Below are 22,937 nucleotides of genomic sequence, written 5' to 3'. Positions count from 1 at the left end.
ATTGGATACTCTTGTTTATCCTTAACATACATGTTTCCTGATTAGACATAGGTTTTCTTCCTGGACAAGGGAAAGTATGTATCAAGTATATGTATCAAGATAGTCATACAAAACCACATGCTCGGATTTACTTACTTTTCTTCCAGTAAATATGCCTAAGACTATCTTTTCTTAAGGAAATAAGATTTGCAAAAGCAGTTTTGCAAAGTTTTGAGACCATTACCAGACAGTAAACAATCTCCTGATTGTCAAGTTCTTGTTTATTTTTGTTTTGATCATGGACCTCAAGCAGTTCCACCAATTTGTTCGCAAAGTACTACTGCAGCTTTGCACAAATCAATAGGAGCTGTTGGATAAGTTACTTTCCTTTCCAATCTAAGTGAAAACTGTTAAGAGTCGGAGTTTGCAAGTTTGCTTTTCAGTTAATAACACAGTTAAAAGTTCAGATTCTACAGTACACTTGCTAAAATGCCATCAAAGCAGTAAAATAACTGGTAACAGCACTTCAGTGAGGTCTCCTTTTGTTAGGATGGGTGCTTTGTCTCTAAATGTGTCAGGGTAAAAAGACTGTTTATATATTAATGGACTAATTGCTTTATCTTTTTTGTATCATCTGAAAAAATGTATTGGGAATGAAATTGGTTTGCCAGCTGAATATGTGGATTTATAAATGCAGTTTTGAGATACCTTTTTTTTTTCCTCCAAATTCCTGGTAAAAAGATGCATCTTGATAAATTATCCCATCTGAAATGGGTGAATATTCTTTCTAGAAGGTTTTATTACTTATAATAGTATAAATGTTGTCTGTGGATTTGTTTGAATAAACAGGAACAGGAAGAAGTACCTGATAGTTTATATTTGGAGTTTAAACCTTGGGATCTAACACCACAGAATGTAAACACCATTCTCCTTTCTTTGAATGTATTGTGTGATAATTGGAGGAAACGTTTAAAAGACCATTACTGCAATATTTTAGATGTCTTTTTATAAACATCATTATATATTCAGGAGAGTATAGCAGGATATACAGAATAGAAAATACAGTGGAGTATTGTGGGATATAAAGTCTTGGAAACATTTGCATTTAAATGTCATATTTTTTACTATTTATCTTCTGTCCATGGCCACATGGTCATGTGCTTTGAACCCTTGCAATAAATCTGTTGCTGAGTTCATCTTAGAGGTGTGCACATATAAAAGAACAAATGCTATTTGAATCATTTCTTCTTTTCTTTCTCTGCTTTAGGACTAGAAGCTAAGGGGCACTTTTTCAATTCATGTGTAAATGTATTTTGTTGTTGTTTAAAAGTGCTACATGCAAAATGAGTGGGATGCTGCAGAAATTGTCACTCAGCAAGTCTCCAAGCAGCTAAATTTGAGGTTGTAAAATCAGTAACACATCAGAAAGGACCATAAGTCAATGTGCCCCTTGGCTTTTCTTTTTATTGTTCTTTGAATTGAGGATGACCCTTACTATTCCAGTTGGCATAATCTTGTTGGTGTCTCACACAGTCAGCATGCAAACCAACAATATGGTCACAGTCCTGCCAGGTTTCAGTCAGAGATGGATTGGAGCTGTAGTCCTTTTAGGCTTTCTTTGGTTGTGTGAGCATGCTTGAAAACATGAATAATTTGCCCTTGAGTCATGTGCTGACATTATTAGTACCCTTCTTATTATCCTTTTCAGTAGTGGATTTAGCAGTGGTATGTGCTTTGTTCTCTGGAGCATTCCTTTGAACCAGTCACAAATTTTTCATGCCACATACCTGCGTGCTGCATGTGTGTAAATTTGCTTCTTTCTTTGGTGCTAACCAACTAGTTTCCCCCAGGTATGATTGCTCGAGGTCTCTCCCTGTAGGCAGTACATACACAACCATGTCATGATTCGCTGCTTCTGCCCTGCAGAGGTCTCTAACACTGTCCTTGGCTAAGTCACCAAGTTTGTGTCCTTGCATATTCCTGTATGTCTCTTAGCCTTATCCTGTGGCATGTAATACACACCTTGGCATCACAGGATAAAAGCTGTTCTCCTGAAGGTTGTGTCACAGTCCCTCCCATTATTTTCAATACTGAAACAAGAGCAAAATGTTGTAATTGCCTCCAGGCACCACAGGAAGCACAGAGGAAAAGCCAGGCCTGTAGTGATTCCATGTGAAGTCATGCCTTTGGTAAAGACAGTCATGGATACAAGTCATTTGGGGCCATTTGTCCTGGCATTGTCCTCTCTGAATGGAGAAAATTGTAAAGCTAGCCTTGAGATATCTCTAGTAGGCTATCTTAGTTCTACAAATACTATCACTGTAGCATTTATCTCCTAAATGCTACACTTGAAGGTGACTAGGAAGTGCAGAAAATGACAGATCAGTTTGCATTGATATATTTTGCAAATGAAAGATAGTGCATACCCTAATGAGCTTGCTTTTTGCTCTTCATCCTTTCGATGGGGATCTCCATTAATTTAACTTTGAGAAAACCAAAATCAGGAAGCAGTCTCTTGTCAGACCGAAAAGAATTTGCTACAGGCTCTATTTATACTAGGTAGACTGCAATAGCACACTGCACACTCTCAGTGAGTTGCAGCAGGAGTGTTACAACACGACTGTTGATGAATTGCAAAATGCTTACACACTGTGTATCTTTTGTAGCTGCGGGTGGCTGCTTTGTGGTCCTTTTACCTCAGTTATTAACTCTGCAAAAACATTCATTGCAATTTCTCTGTAATTGTTTTTCTCTAGCTCATACCTGTTTATGTGTTTATATGCAATTTATGCACATCAGTCTGCATTTCTGCATGCAGAAAGCCTTACACAATTGACACAGCAGACAGAAGCATACAAACTGTTTTGGAGAAGACTTTTCCCCTAAATGGTATTCAATGTGGAGACAGTTTATCTTTAGTCTGCACTGAATATAGTGTATTTTATACAGTGCAGGCAAATAACTATAGCATATTGTACAATTTAATTGCACATGCCAAACTAATAAAAATCAGGAGCAGGCCATGCATTCTCCAATAGATATCCAGACAAGAGTAGAAAGTCTTCCCAACAGTAGAATAGATAATGAACTTCAATATTTTATGAACTTGTACTGCTCATATAAAGACAACATTCCACAGATTATGCAGAACTGATAGATTAAAAGTAATTTAAGTGAAAATGAAAGTTAAAAAAACAAACAAACAACCCTCCTCCCCCAAAACCCCCGTTAGTAAGAGCTCGAGAAATATTATTATTGGTTCAGATTCCATATTTTATTGTAGAGTCAAGGCAGGACTGCAAGCTGTACCCTCAGAGTGCACCAGGGCACCTTTAGAAGTAAAAACAGTGCCCAACTCAGCTGTATGCAAACCACCTCCCTCCCTTGCAGAACTTGGTTTTGCTGAGAAGTTTACAGGAGTACACCAACAAGATAAGCTGTTCTCATTGCTTTTTGCGCTATAAGTGAATGGGAAAAAAACACCTGATCTGCATAACCAACCATGGTTAAAATTTTCAAAACCTATGTAATGTGTTTCAGTTCTTACTTGTGCACAAAACCAATTCCCTTTATGCCATAAAACTTGTGTTATATATTACCATTCTGTCTTGGGTTACTTCAACGTTACATTTCTGCTTGTACTGCAGAATATTAAGACTTAAGTTATAAAATGAAATATGCAGGAGGAAAAATTTTCTGAGGAAACATAGTGGATATTAGAAGCAGTTACAGGAGGAGCCAAAAGAATTCTTTCTTATCTTCAACTTGAAAAAAAAATATTGATAAGATGAAAAAGAAGTGGAACCCAGCACAGTCAGACAGAGGGCAGTGACTGAAGAATATTCGGAACAAGACAGTCTGGTATTTGCAACAGTTTGACAAGCTTGTGGGTTTGCTTGTGGCTGTGCACAAGGATTCCTGCTTTGTGGTCTGTACATTTAAAATCTGCAGAGCAAGGAAGTATGTTCGAGCAGCAACATGGACGTTATCCATGGTGATATCAAATTATTCTTCTTTAAACAAAACCACTTGCTGTTTTCAGTCTCTGCTGTGGCTCAAAGACAAGGCATTAATTTCCATAACTTAATCAATGGATTTTTTTTTACAGTAATTATTTCTATGAATATGTTCTTCATTATGCTTTCCCAACAGCCTGGATCTAATCTCTAAGTTTCTGCACCCACTGTGTTATCCAGGTGGTCCAGAATCTCTTTCCCAATTTGTGCCAAGGTCATGATGATCTTGTAGCTACCTTTAGTGTCTCAGAAAACCCTATTCAGCTGCTCACATTTCAGGCTCTGACATATCTTTCTAGTCATGCTGTCAGATCTGGCTGGCTCCAGAAAAGAAAGCAGGAGATAAACCACATCATCTCCCCTGTTTTGTAAGAGCAGATAGAAACAGAGACACTTTCAGACAGGACCCAGCAAATGAGAGAGGCACAGAACAATATGGGTGGCAAATGGGTAGCTAGTGAAAATGTGAGAACTGTGCTTTGGTGTAGGATGGGTTATAGTTCCTAGGCTGCCTTTTGATTCATTTTTGATGCTCCACTGACCTTTCAGCATTGATGTATTGGACACACCATCAATTTTTAAAGATAAAACTCAGATATGAAAGGTAGTATTTGATTTTCTATGTGTGGAGACACTCAAGTTCCACAGCCATGTGCCCTGTCAGAGAGTGGAGCCTGGTCTGCCTGATGTGCCTTATCTAGCCTGGTGTACCTTGTCTAGCCTACTGTACCTCACGTTTAGTCACACTGAATAATGAGTTTTCAGCTGACCAAGGACAGGGAATTTGGATGAGTTGCAGTGGCCCACAGCAAAACCTCAGAGGGAGTAAAGGATCTGTGGAAGTAGCTGGTTTCTTCCACTCAGAGACATGGGTGGCCATACATAAACAACCTCTGGTCCTGAAGGCTTAAGAGGAAAGTGGTGATGCTTCCTCTAAGCCAAATACTGTTTCTGTTTCATTTTGGCCATGTTCATTGTCTCTCTGCTAGCTCCAAAGAGGTTACTGTGATAACTCAGAGGAAGGAGGAGCTGCTCAGTCCTGTGATTTCTCCTTGCCCTTCACCAGCTCCGCAGGCCCTAAGAGCAAGGGTCAGCTCTTCACCATAGAATATTTAAACACCCTGAGCAATGTGCAGGCCATGTGGAGGCTACCAGAGCCATAACTATAATATGAAGAAAGGTGAAGATCTGACAGCTTCAAACATCAACGACATGCATGTGAAGCAGGAAGGTGAAAACTCTTTTCAGAGCAATTCAGTCGCCATAGCAGGCAGCAGTGGAGAAAACATTTACTTTTTCAGGTGCTCCATTGAGCAGACTGTGTGAAAAGGAATCACAGGCTTTGCAGAGAGCAAGTGAAAGAGCACTGAAATGAAGGGGCAGAGGCAGGATAATGTTTTTGCATGCACTTCTGTGAAACTTCCCAAAAGGAAGTAATGTTCTCATCAAATTAGGCTGACCTAAATGAAGAAGAACAGGACACCGAGTTTGAAGTCAACACACAGTATTACATTACATAGACACTTTGGTGGAAGTGCCTAAATCAAAGATCTTTGAGAACAATTACTGTCATCTAGAAGCGTAATTTCTGCTATGTGACAGCAGAATTCATTGTAGATCAGCCATTGCACCTTGAGCTCATAGCCACCCCTGTAAAGGATTGGAAGCTCTCCTTGCTTAAGGGTAACACAAAACCTTCCAATTGGGACTCAGATTGCATTTTAAAGAATGTGTGATGGAAGCTTTTCCAAACAGATCAAGTCTTTAAACAATTTCACAATATTTATCTTCCTCTGCAGTGTTCAGTTGCAAGCTTAGGCTGTGAAGTCCATCATCTCCCAAACAAATTATCCAAGAGTTAATTCTGCTTAGGAAGTGAGATCAGAAGTTATGTAAAGCTCACTGAAGAATTTCTGTGGTGAAAAGTAAGGTTTTGCTGAGTCAAAACACAATATTATATTTTTGATACTAAGTGTTTAATACTGAGCACTTTTCTGTGGAATGCACAAATGATAAAAGCCACATGGATAAGGTACTAAGGGACATGCTTTAGTGACGGGCCTGGCAGTGTGAAGTGTGTTGGACTCGATGATCTTAAAGGTCTTTTCCAACCTAAATTGATTCTATGATTTTTTTCCCTTTTTTTTTCTGTGAGAGTTGTAACTTATTTTGTAGTCATCAAGCCAAGGCAGCTCGAGACACCTTACTGAGTAATGGTTATCAGACACCATCACAGTCGTCCTCTCCACATTGCAACTGTGTAAAGGTTTTCAGTAAGACACCTAATTTCTAACAGTTTGCCCTAAGGAGACCTTCAGGTTGCAGCCTTTTTAAAAAGAAGTCATTTCCAGTTTGCAACTGAAGAAAAGTGAGTCTTTCTTTGATCACAATGGTCTTTTTGTATTATTAAATAGTAATGCTCAAGTCAGATCACTGTTGTTGGGGGAATGCTTCAAGGAAAGGCTTTTCTCTAAGTTGTCTTTCTAACTCTCACGTCTTTTTCTCTGCTTTCAGAGGCTGGCAACAAGAAGCTAAAGAGCACGATACAGAGAAGCACAGAGACAGGAATGGCAGCGGAGATGAGAAGTCGTATGGTTCGACAGCCAAGTCGTGAATCCACTGATGGCAGCATAAATAGTTACAGCTCTGAGGGCAAGTAAGTGGTGTTAAAAGTATCGGTCATGTAAAAGTTTCTTGTAAGAAAACTTGGGATGTGAACAGAGGTCTCAGCTCTGTCTGAAGGGAATAGCTCTGTGTACAGATTCTTCCTCTTGAAATGTTTGCAAAACTGAAATATTGTAGGCACATTACACAAATGTATTGAAAATTGAAATTCAGAGAGGACTCCCTAAGGATTCACATTTTCCCTGTCATCCAGTGAGGCATTTTGCTCATCAAAAGACAGCTAAATTCAGACTGCATTATTCAAAACAGAACATAGAGGTACCTTTTCTTTGAGTTATGTTTGGATTAACTCAGAGTTAAACTTCAGATGTTGTATGTAAATCCCTGTGATATGAATCTCTGTTCATTAATACTAGAAAGTTTAGTTTGGAGTTGGTTCAAGTCTCTTACTGGGAATTGTAAACCCAGAGTCCAGCTTCCCCATCATCTTGAAAGCTGGCAGCAAACTGTAGGGAATGGGGCAGCTGTTTTCATTCACTGCTGAATGACTCAATGTGTAGGAAAGGAGAACAAAGGCAGACCTGACACAGACCTGTGCATGAGTGCATCAGCCTCCTTTACAGCTCTCAGTGGGACTCTATTGCATGTGTCACAGTGGTCAACAGGCAATTCTTAAAAGATGCCTTCCCACAAAATTGTAAACCAAGTGTAGGGAAATGCTCCCTAAAGACCTGGAAAAAATGAGAGATTGAGACTTCGACTTCATCTTTTTATCTGCTTATTGCATTACCACAATTGCCACGGCACATTGTATAAGGCACAAAGAATGGAGTGCAGCCATGGTGGTGGCTAAGGGTTGTGTGAAGGTGCAGGTTCTCCATCATCAGATGATCTGAGCACCCTCATTTTTAATGATAAGGGTGATAAGTCACTGCAAGCCAGAGAAGTTTTGGATGCCCTGGCATTCTAAGTGTTTCATGCCAGGTTGGATGGGGCTTTGAGCAACCTGATCTACTCTGCCTATGGACTAGATGATCTTTAAGGTCTCTTCCAACCCAAACCATTCTGTGATTCTATGATTATGCTAAGAATTGCAACTGCCATGTTAGGAAAACAGGCTCCATTATGAATAACTCAAAAACAAAGTAGGTAAACATTGGATGAAGAATGAGAGACAAGAGTATATTTCCCAGTATGATTCTATCATAGGGTATTAACCTTTCAACAGTTCATCCTGCCATCCTCCTCTCTATGGTGGAGTGTCAGTCTGTAAGGCATTAGTTACTCACCATGGTGACAAAGGGACCAATAAACTGCTTTGTGGCTGAGTTGTCCCAGCAATTCTGCCTGCAGTTCACTCTTGATATTACTGTAAGTGGGTAATGATGACAATTAGGAAATGCTTATGTTAAGTTTGAACAGGCTACTTTACATTCCTTGTATGTGTACGTTATGGTACTGACTTTACTTCCAGGATCACATAGTTTATTGACAGTATCATGCCTCAACCTGCATTTCTTAGGACCAGTCAGATGTTTAGCTCAGCTAAGAATGCAGATTCCTACAGTAGGTGCCCCAGATACCACGTTATGTTCTTTTGCTTGACTTGTAACTGGAGTTTAATGAATTGGAATTAATACACATCAAGGTGAAAGTGTACTTCACAACCATCATTATTATTATGTGTATACCTAGAGGTGTCTGTAAAGTGAGAATGCTCAAGTGAACATTTTCAATATTGTTACTCACTCCATAGCAAAACTTAACACAGTTTGGGGAAAAATGCCAAAGAAACAAGCAAGCAACTTTTCATAGCAGGGACAACAGTTCTGGGCCCCTCAGTTCAAGAAAGACAGGGAGCTGCTGGCAAGCTCAGTTCATGGCCACAAAGATGATGAAGGGAGTGGAGCATGTCCCTTCTGATGAAAGGCTGAGGGAGCTGGGGCTCTTCAGCTTGGAGGAGACTGAGGGGTGCCATCATTCATGTTTACCAATACATAAAGGGCGAGTGTCAGGAGGATGGAGCCAGGCTCTTACTAATAATGTCCAATGATGGAACAAGGGGCAATGGGTATATGCTGGAACATAAGAGATCCCAAAGAAACACAGGGAAGAATTTCTTCACTGTGAGGGTGAGGGAGCACTGGAAGAGGTTGCTCAAATGAGTTATTGAGTCTCCTTCTTTGGGGACATTCAAAACCCACCTGGAGGAGTTCCTGTGTGACCTACTCTAGGTGGTCTTCCTCTGGCATGGGGGGCTGGACTAGATGACCTTTCAAGGTCCCTTTCAGCCCTTGAAATTCTGTGATTCTGTGACAACAATAAATTAGTACCACCCGGGACTGAAGATGATAGTGTGTCTTGCCAGGAAGGATGGGCCTGAAGCTGCATCTTGAGGTTAGGTGATCCTGTGTGAAGGCTGTAATTAGTGAGATGATGGCTGAAATAGAGACCTTGAGGTTTTTATTTCTCCATCTAAAGAAACCTTCTTGAAAGAAGAGGTTTTTTACAACTAAGCTTCTGTGAAAAGCTTACCTTTTGCTAAATCAGAGTTTTCTAATGAAAAGCACTGTGCTTTATATTTTCTGTCCAGCTTTAGTTATAGGCAGTCTATATTGTGCAGGCATGGTAAGAGCAGTTGGTCTTGAAGAGAGGAACAAGCTTTTTCTATCCAGCTGGCTGGGACTGGGAAAGAGTTTCAGTGTGAAATGAATGACTGGAGCACATAAGCCAGATCTATGGAAGACAAAGCTTTTCACATGAGATGTTTTTATTAGGAAGTTTTGACATTATTTTCTCCAGTCTAATAGGGAATTTCCTTTGAGGGAGAAGAGTGGTGGATGGCCTGCTGGGTAAGAGACCAGCTGGAGTGCATTCAAAGCCTGTTCTTCTGTTCCTCAAAACTGTGATGAAGGTGGCAAAGATGAATCTCTCTACCATGGATCATTCTTTCTCTCTCTTTTTTTGTTTGCATACTTCTTTTGATGTTGTATGGAGGCTGTGTGTCTATTTAAAAAGTGGAGATTCTGGACTAGTTTGGGTTGGAAGGGACCTTTCAGGGTCATCTAGTCCAACCCCTGTGCAATGAACAGGGACATCTTCAACTAGATCAGGTTGCTCAGAGCCCCATCCAGCCTGACCTTGAATGTTTCCATATATCCTATGCTAATGTATTATAGTTCAGTTTGTGTCCCAAAAGAGGGATGAGTATCAACTAGATCCAGATGTGGCTACCAGAATATTTTGACTAAGGAATGGCATTAGGCTTAGCTCTAATCAGCACTAGTAGTACCTGACAGATTACTGTTTCATTAAATACCCACAGCAATCAGATTAATTTGGTGTGTACATCTGTTTTTCCTGTTTGTTCTAACTGAGGCAGATGGGGTTTTGATGTGGATATAGATATAAAACAGTATGACAAGGCAAATCAAGCACTCGAAGAATGATAGGCCATTAAGTATCATGAGGCTTTTTATGTTTTCTCATACAAGGTTGCTCATAGTTTATGTTGCTCCTGGAGAACTCCTTAGCAAGAAGTGCTTTATGGACTACTTTGAGCCCATGTGCAGAATTTCACTGCGTTTCTCTGGGGTCCATGGGAGACAGCTCATTCCTCATGCTCCAGAACAATTTGTGGTGCCACATCCTGAGCTGCTTGCTTTGTATCAGTAGTACGTTTGAGGTAAATACTGTAGGACAATAGAAATTAATCATGGGTTTATACTTAACCAACTTTTCTTTTGCTTCAGCTTAATATTTCCTGGAGTACGGCTGGGCGCTGACAGTCAGTTTAGTGATTTCCTCGATGGACTTGGGCCTGCACAGTTAGTAGGCCGACAAACGCTAGCAACCCCCGCCATGGGTAAGAATAAGATGTTCTCTTCTATTAAATGAATAATGAGCCAATTAACTAATGCACACGCTGCCAGATTACAGCCCCAAAATGCCTTTTACAAAGTGGCTTCCTTTATTGGAACCATGAAGATCCTATATGCAGTCCCTGGTACTTCTAGCATGCCAGCATCCAAAATGGGGTGAGAAACAGTATTTGCTTCCTTTCAGATGTCAGCTTATCTCATTTGCAAACTGAAGATAGGAGTTTCACTTTACTTCCAACTCCTAAATTGTTGTTGCTTCTCTGTTGTGGCTCACTGCAAAATCGCAGCTGTTTAGAGTTTACTTGCTACAGGTCATATTGGATATAACAAAACAGTTTCTGGCCAGCCCTGCACTTACCCAAGCTTAGTTCATCCAACCCCAGAATGTGAAACTTGGGCCCACATTTGCAATGCTCAGTAACCAGTTGCTGATAAAGCTCATGGTTGTCATGAAAGAGACAAAATCCTTTTCTACAGCACCTGCCTGGAGCTATCTGTGACCTTGCCCATGTTCCACACCAATATGTACTTCTCTATAGTAGCATTAGCTGTATCTTTGTTATGAATAGAGGGTGAGTGTATGAGATGTGTAACAGTGCAGTACTACGAAAGTATCTTTGTAAAGTTGTGGGATTTTCTGTATGAGCAATACTTAGGCATCCTTTAGAATGCTAAGAGAGGAGTCTTTGATTCACTATTTCAATCATAATTCTCCTGCTGGAAATTATAAATAGCCAATGCTTCAGTACAGCTATTGCAGGAGAATCAACTGCAGTGAGGGCTACTGAGCCACCTCTGAATAAGGAGAGAGAAACAGAAAGAAAAATTGCAGATGAGAGTGTTCCTCTCCCAACTTATATGCAGAAAGAGACAGAAATTTTCTTGAGAATGCTTCGAGAACCACCTAAGTCAAGGATTGCTGAGTCCAAATGACTGCTACTAGTGCGTTCATAAGCACCAAGTTTTTTAGATTCATATTTTTATTATTATTTTGAAATATAAAGTATTTGTGAGATGCTCTGCCCAATAAAAATGTAACTGGCTCTATCAGGATGAATATAAGGGTCTAGATTTCTTCCGTCTCTTTATTTTAATCTTGTTTTGTGACTACATATTTTTCTGCAGGTTACTTGAGTAATACATTGATTTTCACTCCTTAGAACTGCTTTATTTACTGAAGGCTAGAGTTTTGCTCTGCCCCCACCCCAAATGCACTCAATCATGCTACTTCACAATTTTCAGAAGAACCTTCTATGTGATATCCTTTCTCTAGGGACAATTTGAAAATGTTTGTATTATCGCTCCCCCTTCTGGTTCCCTGCTGCATGTTTTATGAGATGTGCTCTCAGAAAAGCTTGTTGGAATTTTCCTGGGAACTATTTTTAGTGCAACACAGAACTCTGTTTATTCAAGCAAAGTTTGATTGATAAAAAGTCTTCCCTGCTGCTCTTTCATACCACAAGCACCAAGGTATAAACAGTGCTTTAATGTACTGTGAGACATGCATGTGAAAATCTCATGCTCAGTTAATTTTAAAATGCTGTCTTTCTAAATCTGGACCCCAAATTCTGTAGTACAGGCCTCTCTGTGAGTGTGTTTCTTTAGACAATCAGAGCCTACATGTTAAATATATACATGCTTATGTATACATAGATATATGTATAGTTCATTTGTTTTCACAGGCCCATGTCATGATGTGCATTTTTTTTATTCTAAGTAGCCTATTAGCTTTCTACCCAGCTGATTCCATGAAACCACGAAGATATAATACTGTGAGCATCAGCCCATAGTTGACTTCCCTTGCATTTTATTGACCTAGATCAGAACAGGTCTCAGACTAAGCAATTTCCTTTTTCTGCAGGAAAAGTCATTTGTCAGAACTTGGGCAGGGAAACAAGTTTGACTATTTAGTAGCAAAACCAGCTTCTTGTTTTAACACATTGCATCATTTCACTCAGACCAAAAATGTGTGAGGAATATTGATAAAAAGAAGAAAATAGTTACCCCTGTTCTTTTTGGAGACCGTTGCAGAAAAAAAAAAGGCCTCTTTTGATGTCCTGGTAGGCAGCACATCACTCTCTGAAGCTATGCTATGACTATTTGCCTCCTCTGGTTGGTGTCTCTGCTTTACTCTGAGAATCCAGCCAGGCAGTTGTAATTAGAGAAGAAGGTTTCAACATTAGCCTCTACCAGCAACTCTCCTTCCTGTTTCATCAGACAAGGAGCTTTTGCACTGCCAACTCTTCCATCTCAGCCTGGAGGCAGAAACTTCCAGCTGAGGGGACTGATGAATATGAGTTTGGGTTTTAGGCTCTCTCGGTGTGGGACCCCTGTCAGAGCAGCACATGTCAGTGACTCGCACAGTGGGACACCAGTCCTAGGTAGGAACTCACTAGATAGTTAGTTCACCAGTGTAAAATTAAAAGTGTGGTGGTTATACCACAGTGTTGCTGTCAATTTGCTTGCCTCCATGGATAAGAAATACTGAGCTCTGGTATAAACTATACACCAGGAGAAGGCATCACACTCCCTAAGTATGTCTCTTAGGCTTGGTTCAAGGGTGGAGAACTTAAAGGGATCGGGAGGAGAAGTGCCAAGCACACTAATGCAGCAGACTAGTAGCAAACTAGTCTTTACGTTTCTCACTCTTATATCCTATCTTCTGGGCTTCTCTAAAATGTGGACTTCTTCCCTCAGGTGACATCCAGATTGGAATGGTGGATAAAAAGGGCCAGTTAGAAGTAGAAGTCATTAGAGCCCGTGGCCTCACACAAAAACCTGGCTCTAAATCTACCCCAGGTAAGGAAAAAAAAAGTAGATGATGTATGAACAGAAGACAAGAATGTGAAATACATTGATGAACTGGGTACCAGAGACTTTTAGAGCTCCTCATGAGCTGTCGCTACACTTATATTTGTTTGATTTGCTTTCAACGAGGTGTGTGTGTGTGTGGATATATCCTTGCTACCAATGTCTGCTTCTTCCCACATCACATCTGCCAGTTGCATGCCACCTTTCAAGGAATGACTTTCAGCAACTCGACATCTGTTCTGGAAGGAACATTTGCGGAAATATTTCTTCATGTCTTAGGCAAGTCAGATATCTCAGAGGGGCTTCATCAATGTAGATGAAGTCCTCTGTGTTTGTTCCTCATCCAAATGAGAAATGGAGAACAGATGAAAGTGTTTTGAACAAACAGCATAACAGACGAGCATGAGGGGATCTTCTGTACACATCAGTGCTTCAAGAAAGCAGCAGGTTATGTCAGGGTCAATAATTTGTGTAATGAATGAGATTTCATATTGTATCATCTAAAAGGGTATTTTCTGAAGTTCTAATTATTTCTAGAAGTCTTTATTAGAGGATATTTGCAATGGCCACCACAACTGCTGCTTACTGTGACAACTGGCACAGTTGTTTCAGATAGCGTTTTGCCAAAATGGTGCTTTACATCCTCTTTAGGAGTGGAAGATGAAAGAGCAAGTAAAGTCTGTGTTGTCAGAGTGACTTAGTTGTAAATAATCCTTTCCGTGAAACTTCAAAGTCTTATTTTGAAATATCTTTTGACCCCTAAGCATACACAGAGACTCCAGAGTAGCTATCAGTGACAGTAAATTCATGGCAAAAGAGAGTGCTTTTAAAATGACAGACATAAAATGCAATTGTTGTTAGCAACATCTCATATCATTACATTCAAAGTTTATAAAAATCAGATTGATTTCTTACAGGCTGTGTCATTTGTTTTATGAATATAATGGTATTCAGATTATACAGGGAAGATAACGTGTGTCCTTTTCTTCCCATTCAGCTTCCTTTTAAGGCATTTGTCCTCCAACTTAGATGTGCAATGTAGACATTTTGAAGTCCAAACATAAAATTCATGATGTTCTATTTGCAGCTCCGTATGTCAAAGTGTATTTATTGGAAAATGGAGCATGTATAGCTAAGAAGAAGACAAGGATTGCACGGAAGACTCTTGATCCTTTGTACCAACAGACACTGGTTTTTGATGAAAGTCCACAGGGTAAAGTCCTTCAGGTCAGTTGCTTCTTAATTGCATTTTAGACTATCATTTGGAGAGGCACTTGGATGTGTTTAAGCAACATGCATAAACTCCATTCCACCTCACCAATCATTTAATTTCATAGATACCAGCAAACATATCCTTGTGGTTTGTGGGTTGAGACCTGCAAAATGTCTGTCTCTTTCATTGACTCTCGCCCCTGTCCTGCCATTATGTTTTCCCACAAGAGGGAGCAATCATTCACCCTTAAAAATAACGTTTTCTGTATGTTACACATAACAGTGGGAGTGAACATGTAAACATGGGTTTGGGGACAGTGCTGAAGCTGTATTTTATGTTCTTCCAGGTAATAGTTTGGGGAGACTATGGCCGAATGGACCACAAATGCTTCATGGGAGTTGCCCAGATCCTTCTGGAGGAACTGGATTTGTCCAGTGTGGTAATAGGCTGGTATAAATTATTTCCACCTTCCTCACTAGTGGATCCAACCTTGACTCCCCTGACACGCAGGGCTTCCCAGTCGTCTCTGGAAAGTTCAACTGGGCCTCCCTGCATTAGATCATAGTAGCAGGTGCTGTCTAATAAAAACATCACCCAGGATAGCAATTGGAACCAGATATTCACACGATCAAAACAATAAAACTGTTGGAGAGAGACAATCACTTCTGTTTCTGCTTGTAGTAGTTATCCAAACATATGTCTGTTTGTCGAGAGATGGCTTAAATTGACAGAACAAAGGTATATTACGTATGGCCAATCTATCAGTGGCTCTCACTGATGCTTAAAATGATCAAGAAAATAAAGAAAGAGCGAGAGACACCTTTAGATTCGACCTAAGTAAAAAATGACCCAAACTGGAAGCTCTCACTCTGTTAACAATCTTGTACTTTTCACATTTTGACAGAGCCCTCAAGCAGTGTTAACTTCCTGGTGTTTCAGCAGTTTTTCTGTACTTGTCACTTCCACTAGTTTTTTGCCATGTGATTCTGCTAGTTTTGTAGAAGTCCTCACAACGCTAACAGAGACCCTTCCTTTCTTTTTCTAAACCAAACAAACAAAAAAAAAAGGGCTGAAGCATATCTCTGTAAGCATCGTTAAAGTGTTCAACAGCCACAGTTACGATTCCAGCGAGTTCAAATCGTTTCTCGGTTCTGGTACTTTCAAGCTTCTCACATGAGAACCCAGACCAAATGACCTATCTAAGATATATTCTTAAAAATAAATAATCATCACAGTGCCACTTTTTCTTTGTAAAAAGCAGATATGTTTGCATTATATATAACTTTTATGTTTATGATGTTTTGCATGGAAGAATATTGAAGAATTCTGCAACTACTGCTGGGGACTGGTGTAAAGCAGCTTTAGTCTTAATTTTGACATTGAATATGTTACTGGTAATGCAATTTTCCTCCTAGAAATGGAGAGGAAATATTTACGTTTCTGTGTATAAATGTATATTTGACTTCCCAAAATGTTGACCAGGAATGGATTGAGCATATGACACTTTCAGCTGTACCCAGGCTTCTCTAATGTGTGTCGCTTCAGACGCACCTGTCTGCCCTGGATAGAGCATGGTATGAGTTGTTCGATGTTTCACTGGAAATTCCAGTTGAAATACTCTGCACTTACTAATGTTTTTATCAAATTTTAGTTTACATTTCTTTGAGATTGATGCAAGCACAAGGCTTGATTTTTTAACGCAAGATATCTTACTTTTTGGAGAAAAAAAAAGAAAAAAAAGTCCAATTTCAATTTGCTTTTTATTCATTTGAGTTCTTCTTGGCCTTGAAATCCCTTGTGATATTCTGTAAATGTGCGAACAACTGCAGATTCCTGCAGGTGCATTGATATGTTTCCCCTCCTTTTACAGGCCATCCGATTTTGTGATCACACAAATAGAGCAGCATGACTTGGAACTGTTCAAAGCTGCATGCACGTTTTGTAAAAAAAAGAGATGAAAAAAAGGTTATTTAATAATGTATGTTAGTTCCACATAGGCCAGCTTGTATGTTGCATGTACTTGTACAGTTTGCTCGTAATTACTATACTGAAGTAACCAAGAAATCTAAGCCATCCATTTTTCTTATAGACATTTTGCAGGTTTTAGCCAGGCTAGGTCTGTGAGTCTGGTGCTAAATGTCTATAGATGGACTTTATTTTTTACCCTATGGAAAACGTGATGTAGTACGGACCAAATTCCTTCTAATAACTATTTTGGTGTAGATTCCTACTGTGGGGCTGTAACACATGTAGAAACTGTGTACACGCTAGGTTTTAATTCATAGACGTACTGCCTGCACCAAGTGATCTATTTATTATTACTCAACACGTGGGAATTACTCTGCCCATCTTTCCATAGGGCACAGATTGGTTACTGCTCGACCTGCTGAGCAGGAAGAACTCAAGCATTGGTGCACTACTACTAGGTCCTGTTCTGTCTTAGTGGCCAAAAAACAACTAGTTATAATTCGATAGTATCTTTCTATTTTGACCACTTGTCTTAACACTCCCCTGTGCTTTTAAATGAACTTCCGACTCATGTTATGTAAACATGTTTAATAAAATTTCCTTTTCATGTCCAGTGTAGTAGTTGTGCTCTCTGTATGTTCTGAGGTTCATCTGTGATTCTGCTCAATGCAGGACTGTGTGAAACGTGTTAAGGAACAGTAAAATGATAAGTACTTTCTATGGTTCTTTTGATCGCTGTAATAGTGTATGTTGAAATCTGGGGCCAAAAACTGAGGCCTGGTGAAAGTCATGTTTGGTTGGCTTCCTTTTCCCCGAGAAAGGAGCCAAATTGTGCTCTCATTCAGCGACACAGGCAAATTGAAGTCAAAAGCCCTCAAATTTAGCCAAATTACCACCCAGTGAAATCAAATCGGTTCACTGAAATCAAATTGGTTCATTGGAGCAGAGCAACGCTGCGACTGCCTGCACTGGGCTGTAGGCGGTACGTGTGAGAGCCAGACACCAGCACTGCCTTTGGTGTGTGCTGAGCCTCGCAGACGTGCCAACAACTCCTCATCTTCCCTGCTTTTTAAACCCAGAAATACACCCTTGTCTTGTAATGCCATTATGGACAACACTTTATAGAAATTCACCTGAGAGCAGAATTTGGCGCTAAACTTTGTTAGAGAAGCAAAGATTATGTACTTTGTTTGATTTTTAGTTTTCCATGTCCCACAGATACCTGATCACTACTTTAAAAGAACATAAAGACAATATTGCCTCACTTTGAACACTTTTGTTTATTACTTTATTTAACTGATTACATGGTTAAGCTACTGAAAAAAAATGAATAATTAAACATGGTAAATCTCTGAACAAAAGGCATGTTATATTTCTGCTTCTGTGTGGTGGGAGTGACCTGTTTAAATACAGAATTTGTCATACTGTTGTGGAAAGCCCTCAGTTTCATAAATCTCTTGACTTCGACTACCGTGTCCAATGCTAGGTTATCTTTCCCTTTCTCATCCTGAGAAATCAATAAAGCTCAGCATTTCTGATCACTAGAGCGCAGAACATGTGGCGGCAAAAGAACACGCTAAACTGTTTCATTTATGGTGTTTCTGGTGAACAGGGATCACATATGCAAAGATTTCAGGAATTAAGTAGTAGCCTCTTCTGGGACAGATAACTTGTGTGCTGGTCTCCTTTTCTAGGGACTGTTACCTTTTAAAAACTTGTTACTGAGTGTTGTGATTATAACACGCAGATAAATCAGCTTTAGTTCCCTCCTGCTTTTCCCTTGAGAATGTGATACCGTCTTATATGGCATACGCAGAGGAAGGGCAAAGATATTAAACTCCTAATCCCTGCCGTATAATCAATCAGACAGTTATTTTCCTCACAGTGAGTAAATGCTCTAAATTTTGTACTGAAATGCAAGTTCAGTGTGTCTTTGTGGGCAGGGAAAAAGCCTTGACCTTTGTGTTCGAGTGACATCGTGGGGTAGGGCAAACTATAGCTTCAGGATCTCATTCCCTCATAACTCCCAGAGAAATGACATGTGCACTTTCATTACCTACTTTCACAAACAAATGGAAATTCAGTCCCAAAAGTCGGGTTCACCTCAGGTGTGATATGCTATACATAGGAGAAAAGTTCAGAGTGGATCTTAAGTGGCTGTTCTGTGTACTCCAAGATTTTACTTACAGCCCATGACCTGTCCTCTATGAAGTCAGTTGTCTGCTGCTCCTGTGCAGTCATTACTGTCCACAGCCCATTTAACTCTAGGAAGAAGGATTATGGGACTCATATGCTTCTTTTGCCTTAAAAGAAGAAAGTCATGGCATACAGCAATGTGGTTCTTCCTTTAAAGCCCCAAACGCTCCCTCCATGTTACCCTATTGTACTTCTGCAGACACAGAAGAAAGCAGTCTCCAAGAAAGCAGATTGCTGAGGAAGGATAAGATTTCTTAAGTCAAGTAATGAGTATTCTGGCCATATTGAGTGATTAAGAACTCCAATAACATCTATCAAGAGTAAGGAGTCTCAATTAATACTTTACTCCTGGCCAGTCCACTTCTCCCCAGGAGAAAAAGGAAATGCATGGCTCATATATGTATTTTCTCATTATCTGCATGGATGACCATGTATGCTGGTAGTTAAATACTGTAGTTATGAAAGAGGTTGCTTCTGGCAGGCATGACACACAGATTAAATGTTCTTTCAAGTTTTGTGATCCAAATTCCTCCCACCCAAGGTGGCAGAGATAGGAGGGGAAGCTGCCTTCACTCCATCTAGAGTCTAGCTGAGGATGATGACTCAGCTTCTGATCGCACAGCCTGGCATCTAATGAAATGCCCCTTGGTTAGGTACTTTCTAGTCATCAGTATGACTTGAAGCCATAGTCGTGCATTGGGACATGAAACCTTAGACATTCTGCCTTCTTGGGTCAAAGCATCTAATGTTTAGCACTAGTAGCTGAGGGAAAAGGTAAAAAGCTGTCAGAATCTAGACTGCAGTTTATCAATACAGCAGTTCAGGTAAGGTAAATATTAGACAGCTGTATTTATTTCTCTGCTAGAACAAGAAAAGCATCCTCGAGAGCCAGGTCTTCTGGAAGTTTTAGCTGCTGGAAGCAAGTCACTTAAGGGTTTCACAGAATCTCATAGATTATTTTGGAAAAAAAAAAAAACCCTTCAGAAAGTGATGAGCAATAGTTTTTATTATAATGTTCCTTGGACAACTCAGAATTATTCCTTCTGATCACAGTTAACATGTCTACAGTTTTAAATCCCTGATAAGATACAGTTACAAGTCAGTAGTGGCCTACTTGATAAAGCACTGGGTCCACGGTGAAAAGCTGTGAGATAATCACCATCTGCATGTACTAAGTCCACATTAGCGTGTTTAGGTGAAGACTGAGAGTTTCTTTTCACATGTCCTTCTTTATGTCAGTGGGATGTATGCTTCTGACTTTGAGAACCTAGTTATCAGTCTCTGCACCTGGCTTGTATGTTTAATAAAAATGGGGATAGGGGTAATTTCCCATTCAAAGGCACGTCACAGAAGGAGCAGAACATAAATGTGGAAAAAGCAGTTGTGAGGTCCTCAGAGACTGAGCTGCCATAAAACAATCCCATCTTTTTGTCCTGTCTCCCAAAGTCTTTTTTACACTGGTAAGTATCAGGAAGCAATATCTTCCACACTAAACCTTGTCACTACATTTATAAATATCTAAAGGGTGGGTGTCAGGAGGTTGGGACATCCCTTTTTTCTATAGTAGCTAGCAACAGGACAAGGGGTAATGGGATGAAGCTGGAACACAAAAAGTTCCACTTTAATATAAGAAAAATCTGTTTCACTGTTGAGGTGAGGGAGCCCTGGCACAGGCTGCCCAGAGGGGTTGTGGAGTCTCCTTCCTTGGAGGTCTTCAAGACCCACCTGGATGTGTTCCTATGCAACCTGATCTAGGTGAACCTGCTTCCGCAGGGGGGTTGGACTAGATGATCTCTAAAGGTCCCTTCCAATCTTACCATTCTATGATTCTATGATTTCAGTTACAGCCAAATAAAAATTCCTGAGCTGCACACCTAAGCAGGACACAGCTATCTTCAGTTTATACCATCTATTGTACAGAGTCCTTCCCACAGATGATGGCTCATGTCTCAGTCTGCTGCTCTTTCAGAAAGTACAACAGCATCATCACCGCTGCATTTCCAGTACCACCACTTTACCTTTAGTTCCTGTTGTCTGATCTGACAGCAGGTCTCCACAGAAGAAAACTGCCCATGTCCGTGCCAAAGTACTAGTTACAGAAGACAGAATAACCCCATTTAGAACAAGCTCATACAAGGGTCAGCAAGACAGTCCTGGATATTTTAAGAAATTTTGTCATGCAATTTACCCCAAATAATTAAGATGTGTAAATCCAGCAAATATTGTAAAGTAGAAGTTCAAGTAAATGTTACAGTATATACTGTAAAAAAAAAAACCCAATCAGTGTTGATAACTGTATCTGCATAGTGCAGAACCAGCGTCCACGCACAGCACATGGAAGTACAAACAAAGTCAATTATTACTTTCAGAAATGCAGAGAGTGAGAGGTGGCCAGGAGGGAAATAACAGCAAAGCCAACAGCAGCATTATCCTTGAGATGCTGTTTGTTAAATCTGCAACAAAAGGAATCAGGAGAGAGCCCATGAAATTCACCCTCCAGTTTTAGAAAGGACTGTATTTCTTCCAGAGTGACAATCTGAGGCCATGTGAGCAGCCCTTGAGTGCTCAGGAATGAACAAACAACCCAAAATGAAATAATAACTTTTTAAAAGATACCTGACAACCATGCAGAAGACTGTCTTGTGATTGTGGCAGCCTGAGAGTGCAGCTGCCCCTGAGCCAGACAGAGAACAAGTGTCTGTATCTGGAATGAGTCCCCAGGTATCCTTCTATACTACAGGTTAGAAGGGCTGGATGTCTGTTGGCAGACAGTATGACAGAGCTTCTTAGCACAAGTTGGCTTTGTCTAACAGAGTATGTACAGATATTTGTATGTACAGGTTGGCCATGCCTTTCTTTTTGGGGATGATCTGCTACATGCATGGAGTGTGAGCTTAACTGTAAGGATATATTTAATTTTAAGCTCAATAAGCTATGTTATGGAAGAGGGATCTTGCACAAGCCCCCACAAAGCATTGGCTAGGATCATAGAGAAGTTGGGTGCTCTTTGATGGGTAATCCAGCCAGTCAGAAACAGGTCTCCAATGAGGACAGGGCAAGAGCTTGGGAAGGAAATGGCACCTCTGTTCCCCTTAGGCAAAAAAAGAAGAGGGAGACACAGCAAAAAAATCCCAAGGCTCCTGTCTTTTTGCCTGAAAGCTCCAAAAACAAGAAGAGTGAACAGCTCCTTAAAGCCTTGCAGATGGCAGTGGATTTATTCCTGAAGGGGTAAGGCATTTGGCCCAACTTCATTACTTCAGTATTGGAAACAGACTGTCTGGTGGCAGCAGGTGTCAAAAAGATATGACTGTCTAGGAGTTAACCAGGAGAGGTTAACAAACGATGCCAAAAGGCGCATAAAGGCTATAATTTCTGGGAATAGGGGGTATCAACAGGCTTCTCACAGGCAGCTTAAGAGTTGATCTCTTTTTATTCTCTTTGCCTGGTAGAAAAAGGTCTGAAGATTTGGGACAATGATTAATTACAGTATCTGCTCTAGGAAATGTAGGAAAAGCTGATTCCCTCATTATGCCCTTCACTCTGGTCTTTGCTCCTGCAATCTGTGAAGCAAAGTTTAATATAGTTTTGTGCCTGGACTCAGCTCTCAGTTGGTCTAATCCAGCAGCTCACTTGATTCCCAAGCCTATTGGTGGAAAAAAAACCCAGCATTCTTAAACCATTCTTGTTAAAGCACAAAAAAAAAAAACCCAACTCAAAAAACCAAACCCAACCCTCAGGCCTTTTTCAGTCATCAAGTGCATGAAAAGACAGAGGGAAGAAACCCATCAGGTTTTCTTTTATTGGAGAGCTTGAAAGGGTATTAAATTACATCTGCATCAGAAGTCACTGCTGTGCTATCTATGTAATGCTTCAGCTCTGCTCTGTGTGTTAGATTTCTGTTAAGCCATTCAAATATTCTCTAAAACAAATACTAAAATCTAAAGGAGGAGGAGGAGATAGATTGTGGTGCCAGTGAGATGCTCTTCAGGGCTTCACCTTCTTCTCCCTTTGATCATTAGGTGAGTATCTCCCCCCAGCACTGATCTTAGCCTTGTTCGCCTGGCTCAGTTCTCTCCAGAGAGTACCTGTTGGATTTGGTAACATTTACATCTCTTTAGCAAGTAAGAGTGAATAGAGGAAAACAGAGAAGGGTGGTTGAACACCTCACCTCTCTGGGGCTGCTGTTCCATCTGTATGTGGCTGGTTTAAGACCACTGTTTCCCTCCTCCATGTACTTGCAAATCTCAA

General features: G+C 40.3%; 1 protein-coding gene across 4 annotated transcripts in view; it reads left to right on the top strand.

Moving 5' to 3' along the window:
* The window catches only part of RIMS1 (regulating synaptic membrane exocytosis 1), a 175,874-nt gene extending 158,126 nt beyond the window's left edge, over positions 1-17,748 (top strand). For all 4 annotated transcript variants that reach the window (XM_061989497.1, XM_061989498.1, XM_061989499.1 and 1 more), the window contains 5 exons: positions 6,510-6,651; positions 10,373-10,485; positions 13,199-13,300; positions 14,400-14,539; positions 14,872-17,748. In XM_061989497.1, coding sequence (XP_061845481.1) covers positions 6,510-6,651; positions 10,373-10,485; positions 13,199-13,300; positions 14,400-14,539; positions 14,872-15,090 — 716 coding nt within the window. In that variant the 3' untranslated portion in view covers positions 15,091-17,748. The remainder of the gene's footprint in view (positions 1-6,509; positions 6,652-10,372; positions 10,486-13,198; positions 13,301-14,399; positions 14,540-14,871) is intronic.
* Positions 17,749-22,937: the final 5,189 nt, after the last annotated feature.

Source organism: Colius striatus, chromosome 2 (assembly GCF_028858725.1).
Source record: "Colius striatus isolate bColStr4 chromosome 2, bColStr4.1.hap1, whole genome shotgun sequence".
NCBI lineage: Eukaryota > Metazoa > Chordata > Aves > Coliiformes > Coliidae > Colius > Colius striatus.
Note: the sequence above shows the minus strand (reverse complement) of the source record. Positions and strands in the feature narration are given on the sequence as shown.